General features: G+C 38.6%; 1 protein-coding gene and 1 pseudogene across 2 annotated transcripts in view; one reads left to right on the top strand and one right to left on the bottom strand.

Moving 5' to 3' along the window:
* Positions 1–682: 682 nt before the first annotated feature.
* LOC109385337 (rRNA-processing protein FCF1 homolog pseudogene) lies at positions 683–15,221 on the bottom strand (annotated as a pseudogene).
* Positions 15,222–15,932: 711 nt separating this feature from the next.
* UNC5C (unc-5 netrin receptor C) overlaps positions 15,933–23,518 on the top strand; it is a 395,582-nt gene continuing 387,996 nt past the window's right edge. The window contains exon 1 of one of the 2 annotated variants that reach the window (XM_019647544.1): positions 15,933–16,217. In XM_019647544.1, the coding sequence (XP_019503089.1) occupies positions 16,094–16,217 (124 nt within the window). In that variant the 5' untranslated portion in view covers positions 15,933–16,093. The remainder of the gene's footprint in view (positions 16,218–23,518) is intronic. The other variant, XM_019647543.1, reaches the window with a different exon arrangement.

The raw sequence follows: 23,518 nt of genomic DNA on the forward strand, positions 1-23,518 counted from the left end.
AGAAGAAGAAATTAAGAAAACAATCTCATTCACAATTGCATCAAAAAGCATAAAATGCCTAGGAATAAATTTAACCAGAGGTGAAAGACCTGTAGTGTCAAAACTATATGACACTGAAGAAAGAAAGTGAACAAGATACAAATAAATGGAAGGATAGACCTTGCTCATGGGTTGGAAAGATTAATATTGTTAAAATGTCTTATTACCTAAACTAATACACAAAATCAATGTAATCCCTACTAAAATGCCAATGGCATTCTTCTCAGAATTAAGACAACTCTCCTAAAATTTATATGGAACCGCAAAAGACCCCAAATAGCAAAAGAAATCTTGAAAAAGAACAAAATGGAAGGTATCACACTCCCTAATATAAAATTATACTACAAAGCTACAATAATCAAAACAGAATAGTACTGGCATAACAAAGAGATATATAGATCAATGAGATAGACTAGAGAGCCCAAAAATAAATCCTTGTTTATATGGTCAATTGATCTATGACAAAGGAGAGGAAGGAAACACAATGGAGAAAAGAAAGTCTCTTCAATAAGTGGTCTTGGCAAAACTGGACAGACACATGCAAAAAAATGTAATTGGCCACTTCTTTATATCATATAAAAAAAACTCAAAATGAATTAGCGAGTTAAATGTTAGACATGAAACTGTAAAGCTTCTACAAGAAAACATAGGCAGTAAACTCTTTGATACTTCTCTTAGCAATATCTTTTTTTTAATTTGTGAGCAGTCATCAGATTTATAAAAAACCTGCAACAAATTTTAAAATAATACAAAAATATAATTTTCAAACCAACATCAAAAAGTTGGTGTCTTTTAACCATACTCAGCTCATAACAGAGCAAATGGGTGAGTGGAATAATAATTCTCACTGTAGCACGTTTCATAAACTGACAACAGAGAAAGTTGGTTGAAGGAAAGCAGAGGAATTTTGTCTTCTAAGAATTAGAACTGAGGGACTCCATAATCATCTGCTCAGTGTTGTACCTCTGTTTAAAGTGTACATGATGGGAACTCCAGGGATCTTCCTGATTCTTCATTTAAGGTCCTGATCAACTGTGCCCCAATGTAACACGTCTGCCAAGTTACTCTCTGTAGTAAGCAGTCTCTGGTTCCTTTGTGTGTGCATGGTAATAGTTCAAATCTTGGATCCTTGGCAATCCTCAGAGCCACTCAATACTTTTGCCCCAACTTCTCAATTTCAGCCATTACACAGACAGTCATACAAGGAATACACTTGGCATACAGGCAGTCCTTCACTGACTGCACTAAGTCTAGTTTGGCTTTCATGGAAAAGTTGATCAAGTTGGTATCAACCAGGATGCAGTAAAGTGGGCCCAGCTGTGTGTTACACTGGAAGAATAAGCCTAGAGGGTGTTGGGGGACTTCTCTTTCCTTGAGTGCAGAGGGATCTTTCTTTTTAGGTTTTAATCTATCCTTTTCTGTAAGCCTCTGATCTCTGAGACTAAGCATTTGCCTCGTGGTTGCATATTTCCTTGTTTTCTTTTGCTTCCCCATGTTCACACTGCACTCTTGTTTCTTCCAGAATACCCAACCAGCAATATATTTTTTGATATGTCTCCCTGGGCAAGGAAAACAAAAGAAAAAATAAACAAGTGGACTACATCAAACTGAGGAGTTTTTGCACAGCAAAGGAAACCATCAACAAAACAAAAAGACAACTTACTGAATGAGAGAAGATATTTGTGAATGACACATCTGATAAGATTTAATACCCAAAATTTGTAAAGAACTCATACAACTCAGCACCAAAAAACAACCCAATTAAAAAATAGGCAGAAGGCCTGAATAGACATTTCTCCAAAGAAGATATACAAATGGCCAACAGACATATGAAAAGATGCTCAACATCAGTAATCATCAGAGAAATGCAAATAAAAACCACAATGAGATACCACCTCACACCTGTCAGAATGGCTATCATCAATAAATCAACAAACAAGTATTAGTGGGGAAGGGAGTCCTCTTGCACAGTTGGTGGGATTGCAAATTGGTGCAGCCACTATGGAATACTGTATGGAAGTTCCTCAAAAAATTAAAAATATAACTACCTTATAACTCAGCAATTTAAAATAATAATAATAATAATAATAATAATAATAATAATAATAAAACTTGAAAGTCGTAATGGTTTGAATGTTCAGATACCTTCATATAGACTTTTTCCTCCTTTCCTTTAGATCTTAAATTTTAACATGCATATGTATTACTGGACAAATTTGTATATGTAAAATGTATACTGTTCATGATTGATTTAAAGGATTTTTCCAAAGGTAATTTTAGCTATAATTATTTTAAGTATTCTGAATCTCAAAACGTACTTCAAAGTCTCCACTAACAATACTGGTGGATGTGGTTGCTCACTTTATATTGCTACATATGGTTAGCCCATTTTTATTGTGACCTGTGTATATGGAAACCAACCCAAAATAAAAAAAAAATCTCAGACTATTATGGGACCTGCTATTTAGCACCACCATATAATTGGAAATAATGTAGTATTTGACCTAATCAGAAGTTTTTAAATAAGTCAATTTTAGGATATTTTTGGGAGGTTCAGACTTTGAAAGTTATGACATAAAATGCAAAGAAATGCAATCAGGCAAGTTTACCAGGAAAAGAGTTCATTTTTTACTCTGCAGCCCAAATCAACTCTACATGACATTTATATATCCTTAAGCTTCAAATCAGTGTTGCAGAGTGGGGGCGAGGTGGGAGGCTATCAGAATCACCCAGGAAACCTTTTCAAACAATACCAGTCCTTCTCCCTCAGGAGTCCCTCCTCCCCCTGAGATTCTGCCTAAGATGTGTCTCTGAACTTGAGCAACACCATCTGTTCACTTACAAATAGGCATGTTTATCTCCAAAAGGGCAGGTTTCTGCACATGAGCCTCTAACATGTATGGGAAGGGGGGAGAGGGAGCTTAAACATACATCAATGACATAATTTTTCAATTGAATGCTGACATGTCAAAAATTGGATATGTCTATATTTTCTGAGTGATACATTCAGGTGGTTAGCTCCTTGTATTAATGAGATAAATATTGCTGCTTTAAATACACGCATAAGTCAATAAGCTTTATTCTGGGAGTTTTCTGTAGATTCAGGCTTCATTCTGTGAGATTTTCATAAACGCAAGCATTTGTGGAATTAAATAAGAGAGTGGCAGAGTCAGCTCAAATCAACTATTACTATTAAAAAGCATAGTGAGTGGGGAACATCAACTTTATATCACAAGAAGCATTAAAAGCCATGTTTATTTTACACATATTTCCCTTTGCCTACATCCTTATGATGACTGTGTCACAGTCCCTTAAGTATATATTTTCCCCTTTAAAAAATATTGTGAGGATTTGTAGATATTGTTCTATTCTCCACAAAACTGACTTTCAAGGCCTCCTTTGCTGCAAACGTTATCTTGACTTTGTGAACACAAGATACAAACGTAAATATATATACCGCTCACATTTTTATGTTATAATCACATAATTGATTCATTTTGTTCTAGCATGCTTTTGCCAAATTTTTGGAATGTGGAATATGTTGAGTTTTGTAAACTAAATAGTCATAAATTACATTTTTCGTTTTTGTAAGTAAAAGTATTAGTATGAATATAGATTAATGTATATATGGAATTAAGATATGCATAGTGTTACAAATATATTTGACATCATAATTGTATATCTGTGAAGTGACTGAAAGATTTCTGAAACCTCTTTGACAGATAGATACTTATTTACTGAAATATAAGAATAATTTTTAAGATAAGTAACATTTGTTGTTTACTCCATCCCATGTATGGTTAATAGTGCTTTATGTCAATTCATTTGTTCCACTCTTACAACAGTGCTATAACGTAAGTACTATTAAAGCTCAATTTGCATACAGGAGTGCTGATGAAAAAGTTATGATATTTTCTCAGGTCACAAAGTTAGTGAGGGCAGAGCAGGAATTAGAATCTAGGCACTTGCACCATAGTGTGTGCCCTGAAACACTTGACGACTGTCAAAGCCCACTGGTGCTCTGTGGCTCATCTGCTGAGCCCTGCTAGCCTTGTGCAACACAATGATTCCTACCCACGTCCATGGCCTCTCAGAGTGGACACAGTACAAATCACCATGGTTTTAACGTCAGTACTACCCTGTGTGTCTTTTCTCATCAAAGGCATTCTGGGTGCCTCTCTGACAAAAAAATTGCCTTCAGAATGCAAAATAGCTTTCCTTTTTAAGTGATTTTCCACTGAGGCACATCAGGTTGATGTAAGGTGATCTTTCTGTCTCCTTTTTTTTTTTTTTATCCCATAGGGTTTCTATACTCGCCTCCCTCATAAGTAGAACCCATAAAGAGCAATAGAAATGAGACCTGACTTCCTTCCTCTTCCATTCTGCTTTTAGCCTCCATACCTAGAGACAGACATGGCGAGATGTGGACTTCCGGGTTTTCCACTTCCCCTTGTTATATGCTAAGCCATGAAGTTTAACGGCCTCAATCTTGATTACAAGTGCATCGTCTCACAATCTACCAGCTAATTTTTAAACTCATTGTTTGGCTACATAGACATTTCATCTTGGAGTTCAGAAGCTAAATATGAATTCTTTTCCTTATACATTTCCACTGTAACCACAGGTGTGCCCATTTCCTGCACCTTTCCCTTCTTCCTCAGTAGATTAGTGTCTTGCAATGACTAAGAGGGTTATTCTGTTCATGGAAAGGCAAAAGAGAAGAGCCCATTAACACATGTTTAAAATGTTATTCATTTACTATATGTCAATCAACAAGTTAGCAGCTGTTAAAAAGCCCAAGGCGCTCTGAGCAACAGCAGTTCGAGTCCAGCCCGAGCTGAGCAGCCGCTGAGCTGCCAACAGGTGGCAGGATGGCTCAGCTAAAAAAAAAAAAAAAAAAAAAAAGGCATCTGACACCCAAACTTTAATAATACATGCCATATAAATTAGTAGAAGGAAACTATACATTTATAGAGATATCAATACAAAGTGATATAAAAGCATGTGGACACCAGAGAAGGACTGAGGACTTCCAGTTCTAGGGCACAGGGAAAGCTTTATACCTGGGTTAGCATCTAACTGGACTTTGAAGAATGGTTGATCTACTTGTGAGGAAGGAGATTTCAGGTAGAGTAAGGGTCACAAGCTAATGTAAAGAGACTTGAAGGCATCAATTTCCCAGGTAATGGGCTGTGACCAGGCTAAAGAGTTAATTACTGGAACGATGGCAGTTGGCCATGCCAAGGGCATGGAAGAAGAGGTAAGGTTCCAACACCAGTCTCCAGATGCCAACACCATACTTGAAATAAGTTATTTGAAATATTCTTGGGAGATTTTTAGCCTTGTCAGGTACTCAAATAGATTCTTTTCAAGTTATTTTGCCCTATCCCCTACAATCACAAATTTGCTCAGTAGACAACTCCTATCTATAACCAGTACAATTTCTAGCCTTTGGTTAGAGAAATCAATAAGATGAAAAGTAAACCATTGCGTGTAAATGGTCTCATTGTATTTTTTTAAATAAAAACATATCGGCAGACACACAAAAAAGTGGTCTTTGATCTTACCAGTGTCAAAAATGTAAAGTTTACCTTTCAGAATAATAATCATCAAAAGATTCCACTAGCCCGAACAAAAAATAAAATAGCAAATGACAACAACAGCAACAAAAAAAAATCACTGGTTAAACTGAAATGCACAAAAATTTATTATTTATTCATTCATTCATTCATTCATTATGAAACAACTCTTAGGGTCTTCTAACAGTCATGGGGTAGATAATGCTAATGATTCAAATATTACAATGGTAAAATAAAATCCTTCTTGAGAAGCTCAAAGTCTAGAGAAATAACATATGTAAACAAGTAAGCCAAAAATTTCAAGAGCTATATCCTTCTAAGTACCTGAATTGTAATATTCTCCTAAATCTGAATGCTAGGTTGCCCACTGAATCCTACTCCACAATACCAGGCTGTTCTTGGCCAGTGGGGCCATCTGGTGGACCATGTGGGTGATAATCTAAACCATTGTTGCTTCCTCAGTGTTTATTAACTTCATCTCATTCTTAAATTTGGTTTCACATGGTTCTGTTTAAAATAATTCTGGAAAATTCTCACTTGAATTGTTTTATTCCTTTTTTTCCCTATATTTTTAATTTGTTCTCAATTTTGTCAGAAAAAAATGTATTTCTTTTTCTACCTTTTTTGTTCCTTTTAATTCAATATACTAACCAAAAACAACTATGATCAAAATAAGGTTATTTAGCACTAGTACAACATCTCAGTTAAAGAAAATAAAATCCACTTATTTCTAATTGAAATTAGACCTGAAATAGAAAGAATGGCTTCATTATTGAGAGTTATTGGAAAGATCATGAAACGAACTTAGAAATCTTAATATTTTACATTCTCTTATTCATTCTTCTTTATTTATACCATAATCACAAAGATCACATGTTTTAATATTTGTTTGATTTAATTATAACTCATGTTTTGATTTCTTGATTGAATTTTATATTCTATAACATCATTATTTTTCTTATAATCATACACGATTAACAGGATTTTGTAGGCTGCATTCTAGACCATAATTCATGGCATGTTTCTGTAAAATAAATCACAACACATTTCCAGCAATGAGCTTATAAATACATTCAGGAAACATTTAAAGTGAAAGATTTTTAATATGTAATAACGAATTTTGGTTATAGATTATAAATGTTTCTTATTATTATGTGTTTACTTTGAAAATGTTTATTGATTCCCTTTTCTGTTCCAGGCACAGTGTTAGGGACTATGAAAAAAAAAACCAACATCTGGTTTTGTAACCAAAATGTTGATGAATCATTATAATGTCTATTGAACAAACCATTTCAAATCCCAATTAATACATACAGTTCCAAGAAATAAATGTGCCCCTCTCACCCTTTAAATCTTGTTTCCAGTTCTTTAATGCCTTTAATTAAATTGAGGGTAGCTTACTGTTGCAAGTTGCTTTTCAGGATGGCATAGTTTATTCTTAATTATATCATGAATATTTAATGATACACATTTTTCATCCTGTGTTCTGGAATTAGTAACCACCACCCCAATTGAACATCATGTGTACATTCTCTCCGCTTGTTTTCTGTCTACTATGCGTTACATTCAGGCTCACACTGTTTCTTATCTTGATGATTAGAACATACCCCGTGATTTTTCTCCCAGCTTTACTCCACTTTGCACATTGATGCAAGACATGGTTATGATACCATTTCATTGCTGAAAGCCCTTTGGTATCTTTCTAGTATATGTATAATGTAGGGTAGACCACATAGCAAATCATGAAAAGCCTTTCAAAAATTAATTCTATCTTCCTGTGCAAATTCACTTTGTGGTATTTGCCTGCATCCAGATAAACTTGAGTTCAGGTCCCATTCGGATACTAATTTAGCTAAGCCAGTTATTTAACTCCCCTAAGCCTTGATTTCCTCAGTCATGCTTACAATGCAGATAATGATAACACCTACTTTATATATAGTATTGTTGTGTATATTAAATGAATATGTATATATACATATATACACATATGTATATATAATGTCTGACTAATGTGTTCAGAAATATTGATATTATTTTTTAATTATAATTAATAGCATTAACTATAATACTTTCTGGGCTCTAAACTAAATCACTCAGTATTTGACATACATGTTCTACTCTGCTTTCCTCCTTTTGCCCCAGTTGTTTCTTCTTCCTAGAATGTTGTCCTTTTCAGCTCAGCAAACACAAATTCTGTTTATTCTTCAAGGCCTAGCCTAGTATAATCTCATGTAAGACTCTCCTGATTATTTCAATTTAAAGTAAATTTACTGAATTGAATACACACATCATAGGCATGTATCCATACCTCTCCCCCTGAACCTCTCAGAGCACTACAGGGAGATTATCATCTGATTTACCTTGAACTTTATTTGAGGACATAATTTCTCATACTGTGCATATCAGACATGGCTTGCTCTGATAACGCTACATAAAAAAATCATCCCAGAACTCAGTACCTGAACACAACAAATATATATATATATATATATATATATATATATATATATATATTTTCTTGCTCATGGGTCATTGGATCTGCTGCAAATCAGTTAAGCTAGGCTGGATCCAGGCTCTGGGTTCCAGAAAACAGGCACCAGGCACACACTGCACATCTCTCCATGTGTCACTCACTTACCTTGGACTTGCGGCTATTGGGGAATGTTTTTCTCATGACAAGTGAGGGTATGCAATGGAAGGAACAGGCACCCTGTAGCATTTGCCCACATTCATTGACAAAAGCCAGTCTCATGGCTAAGCCACCATTAGTGAGGCAGGGGAGTACATCTCTGCCATTATGGGAGGCACTGCAAAGACAAATAGCAATTCTATTAACAGAGAAGGAGTAAAGAATCAGTAAATAATGCAATCTAGCACACTATATTTACTTCACAATTCCTTTTCCAATGGCAGGAATTCCTTATACTGGACTTTGGGAAAGGGATCCTTAGACAAGGAGGAGTCACTGAAGAGGATTTTAGGACAGTAAAATCATAGGATTTGACTGTTGGAAGGTCTATCTGGGGTATGTGGAGAGCTTGGATTGCAATGTGAAGACAGATTGGCTACTATGGAAGTACTTATGAGAGACTACACCGAACATGAGAGACTACACGGAATATGCCAATATACAAAAGGTTGGACAATTAAGTTCACGAACTTTCCACCCTGCACTTAACACGTGTGGCTGGAGATAATCGGATACATCCTGGAGATCTTTAAATAGTAAAATTGGATGGATTTAGTAATTGAATAGATGATGCGAACAAAAATGAGTGAGATACTGAGAATAGCACCAAGTTTACTTACTCTAGGAGAGTAAAATTCACATCACTAATATTAATTCTTTAGACGAGAATGTAAATTAAGTAAAATGGGCAGTATAGAACATAACTCATCATGATAATGTCCTAAGTATAGACACATTACAAAGCACTTTCAAACATATTTCAACTTCAGGGCAACTTTATGGGTTCATATTGTTCACTTTTTTTATAACAGAGAAATTAAAGTGCAAAGAAATTTCAGGAGTATCCGAAAAAATAAGCTATATAAATGGAGGCTTAACTCTATGTCTACTGATTCAGAACCTTCTGACCAGTTTGTAAAGTATCTTCTTTCTTCAATCTGCAACATGAGAAAAATAACTGTTGTTCAATTTGGCAGATAAATGTAAAGTAAAATGAGGTATTTGAAAAGCTCTAATAAGCAATAATTATAATTTCTATCCCCTTCTAAATTACATATTCCATTATTTTCCCTATAATTTTTATTGAGCCTTTCATTGTTCTCTCCCTCTTATAGCAGTTACATCATGCTACACAAATGCAGAAACCACACTGGACGTGATTTCTTTTTTTCCTTTTTTTCTTATTTTTCTTCTTTTTCTTTTCCTTTTCCTTTCCTTCCTTCCTTTGTTCCTTGCATCCTTCCTCTTTTCCCTCTTTCCTTTCTTCCTTCCCAATCTTTCTTTTTTTTTTTACTTTATTTGATTCTTTTTTTGCAAATATTATCTCTACACCCCAACTATAAACTTCTTGAGAAGACGTTATCTCAGTGCTACACACTTCCTAAAAATTTAACAAATATGCTTTAGTGGACTGAGGAGTAGATTCTGATCCATCCTTTTATTTCCCAGTATGATAGAAAAACATTCCTCCCTTTTACTCAACTAAAGCTAGAATTACTTGCCATCTATTTATAATTCTCTGAACATACCCTGTCTTTTCCTGTCTTCATCTGTTTCTCTTTATCCCTTCCTCTTGTCCCTCCTCTCTAACAGAATTGTGTCCAAAATAGGTGACCCACCCAGCATTCACAATGCCCTTTTCCTTATCCACCACATGCGACTGGTCTAGGATGGCCCTTTGACAGGCCCCTGAGAAAATGGAAACCGCTATGGCTGAGAGCTTCCAGAAATGCTGTTTGAAAGGCGACTATGCTGGCTGCATCCCCTTGGGCCTGTGGCTCCTTCTTCTTCCTGCCTGGAAAGTGCAACGGATGCCTGCAGGTAGAACAGCCATCAAGCAACTCTGAGCTTGAAAGCCACACATTATGGAACACAGAGCCGTGCCGTGAAAAGAGCATAACTGAACCTCTCTTCATCTCTAACAGCCCTGGACTGCCTGCTTCCAGATTTCTTATTAGCAATCAATACAACCTTTGTGTGGAGCTTAGCATTACTCATACACAAGTGCTTAAATCTCACTTCTAGGCGATTTTCTTCTCAGGTTCCCCTAGTTAATATAGCCTTCTACTTCCACCACAGTTTGGTGTTTATGTGGGATCCTTTTGTTTATTCATCTATATTGTCTGTTAGACTACAAGCCCTTGGAGGACAAGGACTCTTACTCATAAGTGTTCTTCCCTGGGGATCCTGAAATATAATCTTAATATAACAGGGGCTGAGTAAAAGTTCTGAGAATAGAATAGAATAGAAGAATAGAATAGAATAGAATAGAATAGAATAGAATAGAATAGAATTCAATGGTACTCAAATGGGAAAAGGAATCTATGAGGGGTAATATTCATTTGCTACAGTGATGTGTTGTGGCACAAAACTCAAGCCTGGAGAAAACTCATTCTGCTCCCCTACACCACAGAGTAGGCATAGTTCTTTTGTCATCCTCACCCATTCTCTTGGTATCTATTTTTCCTTTTTATTATATTGATTTTCCTTTTGGTGAACCTATTCTCCGTCCTCTTAATCCCAGTTTACAGTTGCCAGAGGTTAACACATGATCCAGGCCTTGCCATTCAGTATATCTAACATTTTGGCCATGTTAATTAGCTCAGGGATGGGTATGCAACCAAGATAAACCAGGGACATAATTTTGGGATTTTGTCGGCTAGATGGGAAGGAGAATGCACTTTGTGCTGAAACTGATAATGGTAAAGACAATGTAAACCTGGAGGTGCCAGGGGATCCCAGTGTGGCCATCATGAGTCTGTGAATGAAGCCAAAAGCGAGGAGAGCAGAAACAAAAGACTGGAGGGAATTGGGGGAAGGGACCAGGGCCTGTGAGTGGTGATGTTTAAGCTCTTGAATTCTCAAACAGGAACTCTGAAATCAGACTAGCATTAAGAAATATTAACTTTTTGCAACTTGTGCAAAATTACTTAACCACTGTTTCTTCATTTATAAAGTACAGATGATAATAGTACATTCATTTAATCTTCATTTTGAGCATTAAATGAGATGGCACACGTAAAAAACTTAGAACAGTGTCTGACACATAGTTTGTGGCTAATAAATAGTAGCCACTATTAATATAGATATTTTAATGCATACCTTTTGAGTTATGTACAGCAATAAATTTTCCTTATATGCTTTAGCTAGCTTGAGTTAAGTTTCTATCACTTTCAACCAAAAAGGCCTAGTCTAAAACAATTAATATGAAGCCTAAAGCCCCACAGTGTACAGGTTTATGGCAGGCTAAATTCCCTTCTCTAGGCTGAGGTAGAGAAGGGGGATTGAGTCAATTAACTCTGGACCATCTGGCTCCCCTTAGTTGATGTCTATCAGTAATATTTCTTGAGGACTATGGACCCCAACTCCTACTTAGGAAAAGAGTTTCCTCATCACCACACTATTTATATTCATGAAAACATTCCTTTTTCTATGTTGCCAGTTAATAATATTTCTGCTGTGATGATTAATTTTTTTAAACACATAAAAATGAAAACAGTGGGAAATAAAACATGACAGAGATAAAATAAAAAAATATATTCCTATAATTAAAATACATTTTATATTGCTTTTTATTGCTTAAGCCTTAAACTGGAAACTTTTCATACTGGTTTAGGGTAAATAATACTATAAGTAAGCAGCCTACATGCTAAATAGCATACTTTTCTTGGTGTCAATTTCTGGAGGGATGTGCAGGGGATTTGCATGCTTAATTCCCATTAGCACCTGTCACTGGGATTTATTATCCCAGAGTTAATTCTCCACTCACTGCAGCCAAGAAAAAGGAAGCCCTGGTAGATGGATTTAAATGAAGCTTTTTATTTTTTCAAAACAGGATGAATTTCATGCCTATTTCTTAAATACCTCCAGTATTCCAACCCTGAAAATTCCATATTTAAATTCATTTTTTGGTAAAAATTTGCCCAAACTTGATTATATTCAACAACTAGAAAAGTCTATTCATAATTTGAAATTTTGTCTTGTGGAAAGAAGTCTTAATCAAAACCTTGGATTAATTTTCAAATACATTAGCTTTTATTTTTCCATTCAATATTGAATAAATGTTTATTGACCATCTATTACGTGCCAGGCAGTTTTCTAGGTTCTGGATAGAGAGTGGTAAAAGTACTAGGAAAAAAAACCCTCACCTTAAGAAGCATACAATACACTGGAGAGTATACATACATATATAGACACATATTTTTACACATATGTCTATGTACACCTATCTGTCAACATGTGTGCAGAGATGCATGAACATACAGAGGGTGCCAAAAAACATATACACATTTTAAGAAAGGAAAAAACTGTATTAAAACTATAATACTCAAATATACCAATAGCAAAAGATGAATACAAGTCACGATCTACTTCTGCAATTACAGGATGTGCTCAAAGTGGTTACCATCAATGTAATTTTAATACATTTTCCTTTCTTAAAATGTGTATATATTTTTTGGCACCCTCTGTGTATGTGTTTATATAAAAGAAGTGCTGTATGGAAAATCAAACCAGGTGACTTCAATTGAGGGTGATGAGGTGAGTGTTATTTTAAATAGTTGGTCAGAGAAGTTCTCTCTAAGCAGTGATATTTGAGCCCAGGTCTAAGAGATGTAAGTTAGCAATCCTATGCCCAGGAGCCTATGCAATGCTGCATTATCTCTTTCGCAAAGAAAATATCTAGGTGGGATGTTGATACACAAGGGAAGTTCCATCAGCAGCCATTGATCGTAGGGAACTCAACGTCTTGGCAAAGCAGATCAATTTGCTGGTATTTTTCTTGTCCTTGTTCTTATGCTGTCACTCTCCTCTCCCTTTTCCACCTCATTTCTACATACTATTACTCAAACTATTCTCCTGCCCTCTTTAGGCTGAATTTCAGTATTGTACTATTTTTGTCTTGCTTATCTTTTACTCTTTCTTTCAAAGAATTAATTTCATGCAGTATCTGTCACTGAGCACTTCAATGCCCCAAACAGGGTTATGTGACAATTTAATTGTATTTAACTAACTAGACTTTGAGAATTCTTCCCTATTGACATTTTGGCAATCAATCAACCAATAGTAATTGAATACCAAGTATATATATTGGGCTCTGTGTTAGGAGCTGAGGATGACATGATGAACAAGACAAAGTCTCTGCTTAAAAAAGAAATTCTAGTTAGAAAGGACAGTCAATAAAATTAAAATGAATAAGCAAATGACTTTTAGATCGTGTTGATATGATAATAAGTATATGTGGGGATTTCTTTGTTACTACTTAAGCCGCTGACCTTCTTGGAAAAATTGTAAAGACAAATATGAAATATAGTCATAATCCTTTCTGGTGATGTCATCCTCAAAATAAGTGACAGGTGATGAGTGGCCTAGATGCATGGTCCAACATGGTGGTCACTAGCCATGTGGATGTTTAAATTAATTACATAAACATTAAAATTCCCAATTTATACTAGTCACATTGCAAGTGCTCAATAGCCTCATGTGTATAATGACTAACGTTTTGGAGAACATAGATAAGAACATGTTTGTCATTGTAAAAAGCTCTGTTGGACAGCACTGGTCTAGATAGCATGCAGCTGATGGGAATCTTTTATCAATAGTAAGAATAGCAGCTAACAGTTTTATGTATCAGGCACTTCACATATGTTTAACTCATTTATTTTTCACAAACCCCCATGATAGTTATTGCTATCAAGCCCATCTTACAGATTAGGAAACTGAGGTACCCAGCTTATTGTTCAATATCTGTCAATTAGTAATACGGAATGCAAAGAATTAACCCAGACAGTCTGGTGCAGGACCCTACTCTCTTACCAAAATCTCAGGCTATTTTAGTATGGGAAAGCTAATGAGGGTGAAAAAGACATTTTAGCACGGCAGGCAGCTCCTCCCTCAAAATAAGAAATGGTCAGATTTGTCAATGTCTTTGCCAAGTATGACCTTTTCAGATCTATCAGATTCATCCAAGACACATTTTATTGGTTAGAAGGTTAGATGCTTGGCAGGCAGAATTGTGGAATGTTAGAATTGAAAAGAACTTTGAAACCATCAAATAAAATATTTCACAGATGAAGAAACTGAAGCATGCGTTTACCTGACCTGTCCAGGATGACAGCGAGTTATGACCACAGCCAAGATTAGGCAGCAAGCCTCCTGCCTGTGTTTATGTGTGTATGTGCCCCCTTGGCACCGAGAGCTTAAAATTTCCCTTATATATTATTTATTATTAGCTTAAAAATGGACTAGCCTTGGGAAGTAGTTTTCTTCTTCCCAGAATGTTACCTGTGCAAGTAAGTGTGTGTTGACTTTTTAATCCATCCACTTTGCTTATGTCTAGCTTTTTAAATTTTATCCACCCATTTCTACATCCCTCCTTCATCATTACAACAGGGATGAACAACCTAGCTACCCAGACAATTTTTTCCTGAAAAAGAAAAAAGGTTAAAAAAATCATAGCAGTTTGAGTCCATAGGCACACAGTCAGGAGTTTGGAAAACCATGTCATAGGTTCCACCATCACTTTAAGTGAGTCTCTACATATCTTATGCGTTATTTCTGGGAGTTTCTCCCCGGATTATCTCACCATGCTTTACATACTCAACCTGGCTAGCCACCAAGATGCACGCAAGTAAAGCTCTGTTGTAGAATTAGTTTTCCATGAGCTTTTAGTTTCTGTTCCACTACAGAGAGGTCACAGGCGCCCAGAGCACAAAGCAGTGTGAATGGCGTTAACAACCTCAAGATTGCAGTGGGTTGGGCACGGAAACAGCTTCACGCCTTCTTCCGCACTACGAAGAACTTCAGCTCCAGCTTAATCAATCTCAAGTCCCGAAATCGTAGAACGAGTCCAGTCCCGGGAGTCTGGCTCAGGCTTTGCTGGCGCCATGGAGAAGCTGGCAGGCAGTAGGCTGAGCTCCACAGGACACAGCCAAGTGGCTCGGGGCGCGCCGCTGCGCTCTCGGAGTCCAGGTCTGGCGCTCTGCGGGAGGCAGGCGCACTCCCACTCTCCGCATCGTTTCTTCCCTCAGGTCTCTCTCGCCCCGGCTTCCGCAGGTAAACCAACAGCCGGTCACCACCTCCAGCACAGGGCGCGCATCTCCCTCCAATCCTTGCTTACATAAGGCAGCCGGGCGCGCTCCCGCCGCCGCTTACCCCCCATCGGAGTTGGGCTGCCCCCTCCCGCCTCCTAGACGAGCGCCTCCCCGGACCCTGGCGCCGCACACTGACTGGGAGGGGACCCTCCTGAGCTCTCCAGCAGTGGCAGCCGGGACGTCTCCACGCGGCGTGAGAACACTGAGATTGGAGACGGGAGCGCCTCACAGTGCCCAACTCCCTCCCTCCGCTGTCTCCTCCTCCCACTTCTGTCTTCCTGCCCCCACCCCCGCCCCCGCCCGCGCGCGCTTGTGTGTGCTCTGCACTGGCGAGGGGACCGCGAGAGCAGTCCAGGCTCGGCACGCGGCGGAGCTACGGCTGCTCCAGCTGCTGGGGGGAGCGGCGCGGTGGCCGCCTTGCGCCTCCGCGGACTTCCCAAGTGGGGGCAGAGTGGCCGCTCGCGGAGCCGCCAGTTAGAAGGCACAGAGGAAGACCGACCTCCAAACTCCTCCTCAGCGTCTCCTCTCCACCCCCTTTTGGCCCCTGCCCTTGGAGAAAGTGGAGTGTGGCGCTTGGTTATCATTATTTCTTCTGATTGCTTCGCGGTGCACGGATTCAGCGGCTGCCCAGCCCAGTGGGACTTTCCGCTGTCCACGCGTCTGTGTGTGATTCTGCCGGCACACCTCTGTCGACGATGAGGAAAGGTCTGCGGGCGACAGCGGCCCGCTGCGGACTGGGACTGGGATACGTGCTGCAAATGCTCGTGCTACCTGCCCTGGCCCTGCTCAGTGCCAGCGGCACCGGTTCGGCCGCTCAAGGTAAGGCGGTCCGCCAAGCTCCGCGGCCACCTCCCTTCGCTCCTTCCTTCCTTCCTTCCTTCTTCCTCTCTCCTCCCCAGTTCTCCTGGCGTCCTTAATCCGCTGCGTTGCACTCTACTGGAAATCACTTTAAATTCCACTTTCCCAACTAGTCAAGAAGGGTTGGTTATTATTATTATGTTTTAATCTGTCTTCCGAGATGGGCAAGCTGGACTAGGGGCGCACCGGGTATGGACACGCATCCATTTGTGGGCATGTGGGAGCCTTGGGTGTCTTTTGCACTTTCTGCCCCACACGCTCACGTTGTTGCATATGGTACACACAGAGGTTTGGAGAGACTCTCCGTGCGGGTGTCTGTATGGTTTGCCTTAGATGCACTGATGCGCAGAGGTTCCCCGCGCTGGGCCACGTCTGGGTTGCGGGATTTTCGGTGAGTCTCTGAGCACGCCGGACGCCAAAGGGCGCTCAGCTAAGGAAATATCCATTACAGCCGAGGACCCCCAAGATCCGGTGCCACTCGGCTGCTGCTCAAGGCGCTGTGGAGACCCACAGCACACCCCGACCCCCGCGACCCATCCTGCGGCAGGCCCCGGGGGTGTGCACGCCTCCGCACTCATACCCTCTCGCTGTCTCTCTCCCAGCAGGCGACGGAGAAACTTAAAACCTCAGAGCTCTGGGGACTGGTTGCTTAAACCAAACCCGAAACTCTCCGGGGTCCCCGGCCTGTTTATAACTCTGACATTTTAATTTAGCGCGTCTGAGCTATAAAATAACTGTCCGGGTCCCTGGGCAAAGCCGGGATTGGGAGAAAAGCGGCCAGGAGTTGAGGGTGGGTGAGGAGGAGGGGAGGCTCGGGGGTTGATCGCCTAGCTCCCTTCTCGTCCCCCGAGTTGGAATTGGTAGCGGCATCTCCCAGCCTTGCGAGCTCGGGGAAGCTGAGGAGAAGAGAGATGGAGAGGAAAGAGCCAACGCTGCCCTCTCCGGGGTGTCTCTCTCTCTCTCTCTCTCTCTCTCTCGTCTCCTGGGCCCCCAACCTCGGCCAAGGCGAGCTCCCACCTGGGTCTGTCCGACCGGTACTGTGGCGGTCACTGGCTCTAGCGAGGCAGCTCAGCTTGTCCCTTCCGATGGGGGTGGCGTTGGGCAGTGGGAATGGAGGAAGCTGCTACAGCATCCAGAGGTAATGCCAAGCATCCCATCATCTCGGTTACACATCTTTACAAATTGGGAGAGCAGAGGAGGTGCGGCGATAGCCTCAACGCCCCCCGGCGTTGCTCAGATACTCTGGGGGTTCCGGACAGCATTGCTTCTAATCTGCGAAGGCTCCGGGGGCCAGGGCGTGGGAGGTACAGGGGAAGCTCTGAGCGTAGGTGAGTGTGGTCCGGGTGGGGAGGTAAGTGATTAGCAAGGCTTTGTGAATTAGCAATAGCTACTTCGGGAATAAATTTTCCTACTGCCGCGCTAAGTGGCCACGCTCATAAATCCTTCCTTTCCTTCTTGCCGGATGCCTCCCATCTCGAGGTTCTGCCCCGGTTTTCTTATGCATACTTCCAGAGCACATCTGCCCGTTTTACAAAGGAATCTCGGTTAAGAATCCTATGAACTTGTAGATTTCTTGAAATGCGTTAAGAAGTTATCAGGGCGACAGCCAAGGGTGCTTTGGGGAGGAGGGGGGTGGGTGTACTTGTGTACTTGGAAGTTTAAGTGGGCAACGCAACCTGATGAATAGTTTTGGACTCAACCGCGTGGCTCCCCGTGGAATTTACCTGCTGTTATTGGGTGCACAGAGCCATGGGGTAGCGACTGGGAGGGGGACCGGGCAGTGAGAGAACTGTTTGGGAAAAGGCCAAGTTAAAGTCCCCAAAGATGCCAAACAGGAGATATGAAATCCCTGCTGAGAGGGTACACAGCCAAATTAAAAAGACTGGGTAGTAAACAGGATCAATAAAAATAATCAAACTGGAGATTGTAAGTGGATTAATATTGAAAGAAGAAAAGAGAAGAGATGAAAAGAAAAGACGCCCAGGATAGACTGAGCATTTACCACTTGAGCTGTTTTTCTTCGTATAGACCAGGCAAGCCAGAGATTGAGGACTGAACCTGCTCTTCTGATCTTAAGTGGGAAAATAAAATGTATTCTGTTGGGTGTGTGCATGTCAGTGTTGTTCTTCATTTAGCTTTAGTTCTTTCAGTTCCAGGTCAATAAACTATTTATTTACATTTGAATCTTGTGGTCTTTGAAAGACATTATTCCACCACTTTTATCTTAGTTATCCTTCATGTTACAGGATACCAGCTGTTGCTATATTGTCTGATAGGTATCAAAAATGTAGAAAACACCAAACTCTACTATCAGCTACTATCACGTTTACTTTACTCCATTCCCCCAGCCTGTTAACTATTGAATCACTAGTCCACTCCATTCACAGAACCATACTTGTATAAAATGGTCTCGTGGTCAAACCTCCTTTCCCTTCAATTTCTCTGTTTTTCTCCTGTCTTTTTGGACTAGAGTGCCAGAGAAAGACAAGCTGCTGTTGCTCCCTCAAGGAGCATGAAAATCATTTTTCATGTGCTGAAGATTTAAAGATCAGAATGAACTGTTTTTATGAATGGCAGTACATAGGCATTAAGATGAGAAAGTTAATTTAAGCACTTTACAATGTGGATGAGGCTTTATTCTGTTGTTAGAGAAGTACTGGACAAAATAGGTGTTTTAAGAAATATGTCTCTTTGGAGATAGCTAAGAAAAAAACAAATGTTTAAGACAAAAAAATAATGAGTATTATTTGTGAGTCTACTGCATTTTGTAACTATGGTTTAAAGAAAGATGGCAGTCATTTTAAACAGGTCCTTGGGAGATTCTCTAGGCTTTAGGCAACACTTTCTCCTTTCAGGCTTTGCCCTAATTGTTTCATTCAAGATTGCTGGGAACTCCTAGCTCCAGGGAATTTGTGGTGTTTCTGACTTCTAAGAATGAAATATTTTACTAGGGAGGGAGGAGAGAGAGAGAGAGAGAGAGAGAGAGAGAGAGAGAGAGAGAGGTGTGCCTCAGAATTAGTGCCCTCCCATCTTATAAATGCATTTGATTTGATTTCTGGAATATACAGCATTGATGTTCTGCTTATCTAGCACCAACTAGTGTTATGAGTGTTAACACCACCAAACTCAGAACAGAAAATTACTGAAGATTCTAATCCTACTGGGATAACGCTCTACTATTATGTTAATTTATAATGTTTTTAAAAACAAATAATACATTTCTTTCTATAAAAGTAAACATTATTTTCATTCATTTATGAATATTGGTGTGGTAGAAATAGACAATTGGCATGAAAGACAACTGAATTTTGTTGCCATTATATTGTATATATTTTTTTCCATTTTAGGAGCAAAATAAATGTGTAACTTCACATTTGGAATTTGCAATAAGGAAAAGTAGGCTAGTTTACTTTTGTTTAAACAAATAATTTCATGCATTTTAGCTTAATGCTTAAAAGGCTACAGAGAACAAATTTTTCAAGCAAGAGTTTGGGAAGAGTAAGGAACAATTAGATTGATGATATTTATTGACTCCTTTGCCTTCTGTAATCTGGATAGTGGGGATTCAAAGTTTAACAGGACGGGGGCCCTCCAGCATCTCCCATTGTCATCCTAACCAGAATTCCTAGTGATCTTTTTTTGCAAACCCCCTTAGGACATGAACATGCACAAGGCATGAGATCTACTGGGCAAACCCTCTTAGCTTATTTATGGTTGTTGTTGAGACTTTAAAATAACTGTTCTTCAGTGTATGCTAGGTTCTCCAATTAGTGCCAGCAGTGAGAGTGCTCTATTAGGCCTTATCTGCATTTAGCACTTTTCTGTTTTAGGTCATGGCTTTGCTGGAGCAGCAGAGGGAGTCGCTCTCAGAAGAAACATTAACATGACTGCAACCACTTCAGGAAGATAATGGGGAAAAGTGTGGGGACAGGCATTGAGCCAGCACTCTTGTCTTCCAGTCTTATCCTACACCATTTTCAGTCTGACTTTTATACTTGTGGCAGTTAAAAACAAACCTGTTCACATTTCTTCACTATTTAAAAACTTCCTAGGTCATTTGGATAGTGGGTGGTATTAGAAGATTTGAACAAGATACTTGACGCCTTCAAGGAACACAAATTTATAAGTATATAATTATAATTCACTTTCTGAAATATAATGAGCATAAGTATAGTGCTTTCTGGATTCAAGCATCCCAAGATAGTAAACATAGGTCAGGCTAGGGAATGGTGGTGGGGGTCCCAGGGGATTTGAGAGTGGCAGTTTGGTAGGAAGAGGGATGCTCTTAAAGCTAAGTTTGCATTGCAACTGTCTTGAAGTAAGGTTTAATATATATTTGGTCTGGTTTTGGGGAGGCATGAACTAAAAAGCTGTTAGTGGTATGTGCCCATTCTGCCAGGTATCTTAGTGGTTACCACTATCTCAAGATCCTGCCTCCACCACCTCCTAGGTGTGTGGACATCAATAAGTTTTTTTAGCATTTCTGTGCCTCAGTTTCCTCTGATATAAATGAGGATAATATATACTATGAGTCATATTAGGAATGAATGAATTAATATGAGTACATGTAAAGTATTTGGAGCAGTATTTTTTTATCTTCCAACCATTGGCAATGAAATCTAGAAGTTTAAGAAATTAAAGGTTAATGATTTTGAACTCAGAACGGGGGCTGCTACAGACCCTGCTTTCCTAAAGCAACACATGGAGCTGTCTGAGGAGATGCTTCAAAGTGTAGCCCTGCAGACTCCTGGACAGTGTGCATGGCTCTTTGAACAGCATGTGGGAGCTCTCTCCTTTCATAGCCCAATGTCTTCCTTTCTGCTCCCTCTCAGAAAATTCACCTAGTACCTATTCTGAAAATGCCATGTTAAGTCACTGTCAGTAAGGTCCTGGCTATAAGCTCTACCCTTGACTTTCTTTCTTTACAGTGAATATTGAAAGATAACTTTTCATAAATACATAAATACTTTATGAAAAGGAAAAAAAAGCAAAAACAAAAACATGTCAAGTCCCAAGTTTTTAGATAAGGGTTTTGGGGAAAATCAACCCTTTATGCAAATGTCAGTGGTTTTTCTTAAAAAAAAGAAAGACACAAATGTATAGTCTGAAGAACATAGTTGAATACATGTTAAAAAATGACACAAAGAAACATAGAAAATTAGGTTGACTTGAAGGCATAGCAAATTTACCAGACCTTTCATATATTCAAATTACAATTGCAATAGAAAGTTTTAGTATTGTAATTTAGAATAACATATATAATCTAGAACACATAGCTTTTCAAAGTTTCACATTTAATTCTAGTTGTTTAGTGGCTACTGCTATTTTTTTCATGTTTGGTGCAAATGATTTTTGGCAAACTTTTATAATAAAACTAGAGATTTGTGGGGCTTTCTATGTTAAGACATCTTTCTCCTACAGTATTTTCATGTGGCTTTTAATATTTGATTGCCTAGTGTGCACTTACAGAGCCCCAACTTTCTCTATTTTAACCTTAACTTCTTAAAGCTATGTATGGACTCTTCATTGATTTCATATTTTATTTGGATTTATAATTGCTTATGTATTTCTGGAGGAAGGCTACATGAACCTGAGACCTTGAGTATTGCCCCAGTATCATTCAGTTTAAGGATGTATGAAACAGAACTTAGAAACTCAGGGCTATATTTTATGTAACTTTTTAGAAATGGAGTAAGTTTGTCTTGAGCAATCTTAAAATACTACCTCCATTATCTTAGTTCTTAAAAGAAATCCAGTAATTGAATTACTTATAGTTTCTTTTTTAAAAAATATTTGTCATCTACAAATTTAAAGATTTAAATAAAAATATTTTGTAGTAATAACTTTATGAGTTATCAAGATCAGAGATAGTTAACTTTTTTATCCTCTCTACTTGATTAGAGTTTTCAGAATTCCTGCCTTTTCATGAAAACCCCAGAGCATATATTGTGTTGCAAATATTTGGACTCTTTATAAACAAAATTTTACAAAATACTGTTTATATATTAGAATTTTAAAAACAGTTTTGCATTCAAATTGTAATACAGTTTCTCATTTTGAGTATTCCTGCCCCCTACAAAGTTGTTCCCTCAGGGTTACACAATGAGGTTTTGAAATTCACAGAATAACATCTCCAGATTTTATAGTTACTTAAAGCATACCTAGCTTCTACATGGAGTTCATAGTGTTAAAACTACTTTGACATTAATTAAATTGAAGTTACAATTTCTAAAGTGAGCTATAGCTTTGAAAGTGCCAAATATGCAGATATTTGTCCTTATGTCAGTGTACCTCTTATTAGCTGTGAGCAGTGGTTCAAAAGTGCTTTGTGTGGCAAAACTGAAGTCTAACATCTGATAATTCCAATGTTTGGGGAATACTCTCTTTTAATTAAATAACTCACCGTATCTCATTGCCAGTGTGGTGGTGCAATGTGAGAGTGAGGAGGGGAGCCAGGTGAGACTTCATTATATCAGTTTGCCTGTTAGAGTTCTTATTTTAAATATTTTAAATACGAAAGCTCAAAATAATTGTGTTAACAGATGATATCAATTAATCAAATTTAACTCCATACTTCCCAGTCTTATTTATTTTAAAATATTGTGAGGATGGGGGTTGGGGGGTTAACCTTCATTAATCATTGTCATTTGGATCCAGGGGCTAGTTTCATTTCTCAGCAGTTATGAGAGCCATAAAAATGCCTCATGTAGATGAACAGGTATTTTCTCCACTTCTAACCAAGGATGTTAAACAAGAGAAACTCCCTCAGCATATTTAACAAGTTTATTGATGAATGCTAACATTTCTCAGTTTTAGTCAATGTCTTAATTGATTATTTAATCATGGACTGCCTGAATGCTACATTTATTACCTTCTATCTTTTTTTTTCCTGTTCAGAAGAAAAACCTTATATGTGAAAATTCCTTTTCAATAAAAACAGATTAGTGCTTTCATAATAATATGGGTCTGCAGCCCAGTTATAAGGGCAAATATGTCCATGGATGGATATGCAGGTGTTTTTCAAAATTCAAGAAAATTGGGGTGTACAATAATATAGAATTTAAGAGAGCAGTATAAAAGTAAAGTATACCATTTTTATAGAAAAGTAATCATTTTATTTTTTTATTTTATTTTATTTTTTTTAAGATTTTTATTGGGGAATTAGGGGATGGGAACAGCGCTGGGGAATTGGGGGAAGGGGAACAGACAAGTTGCTGTCCTTTTGTTCTTCAGTCTAGTTGTGGAGGACATTGCTTCACTCG

The sequence above is a fragment of the Hipposideros armiger genome, unplaced genomic scaffold (assembly GCF_001890085.2).
Source record: "Hipposideros armiger isolate ML-2016 unplaced genomic scaffold, ASM189008v1 scaffold_112, whole genome shotgun sequence".
In the NCBI taxonomy this organism is placed as follows: Eukaryota; Metazoa; Chordata; class Mammalia; order Chiroptera; family Hipposideridae; genus Hipposideros; species Hipposideros armiger.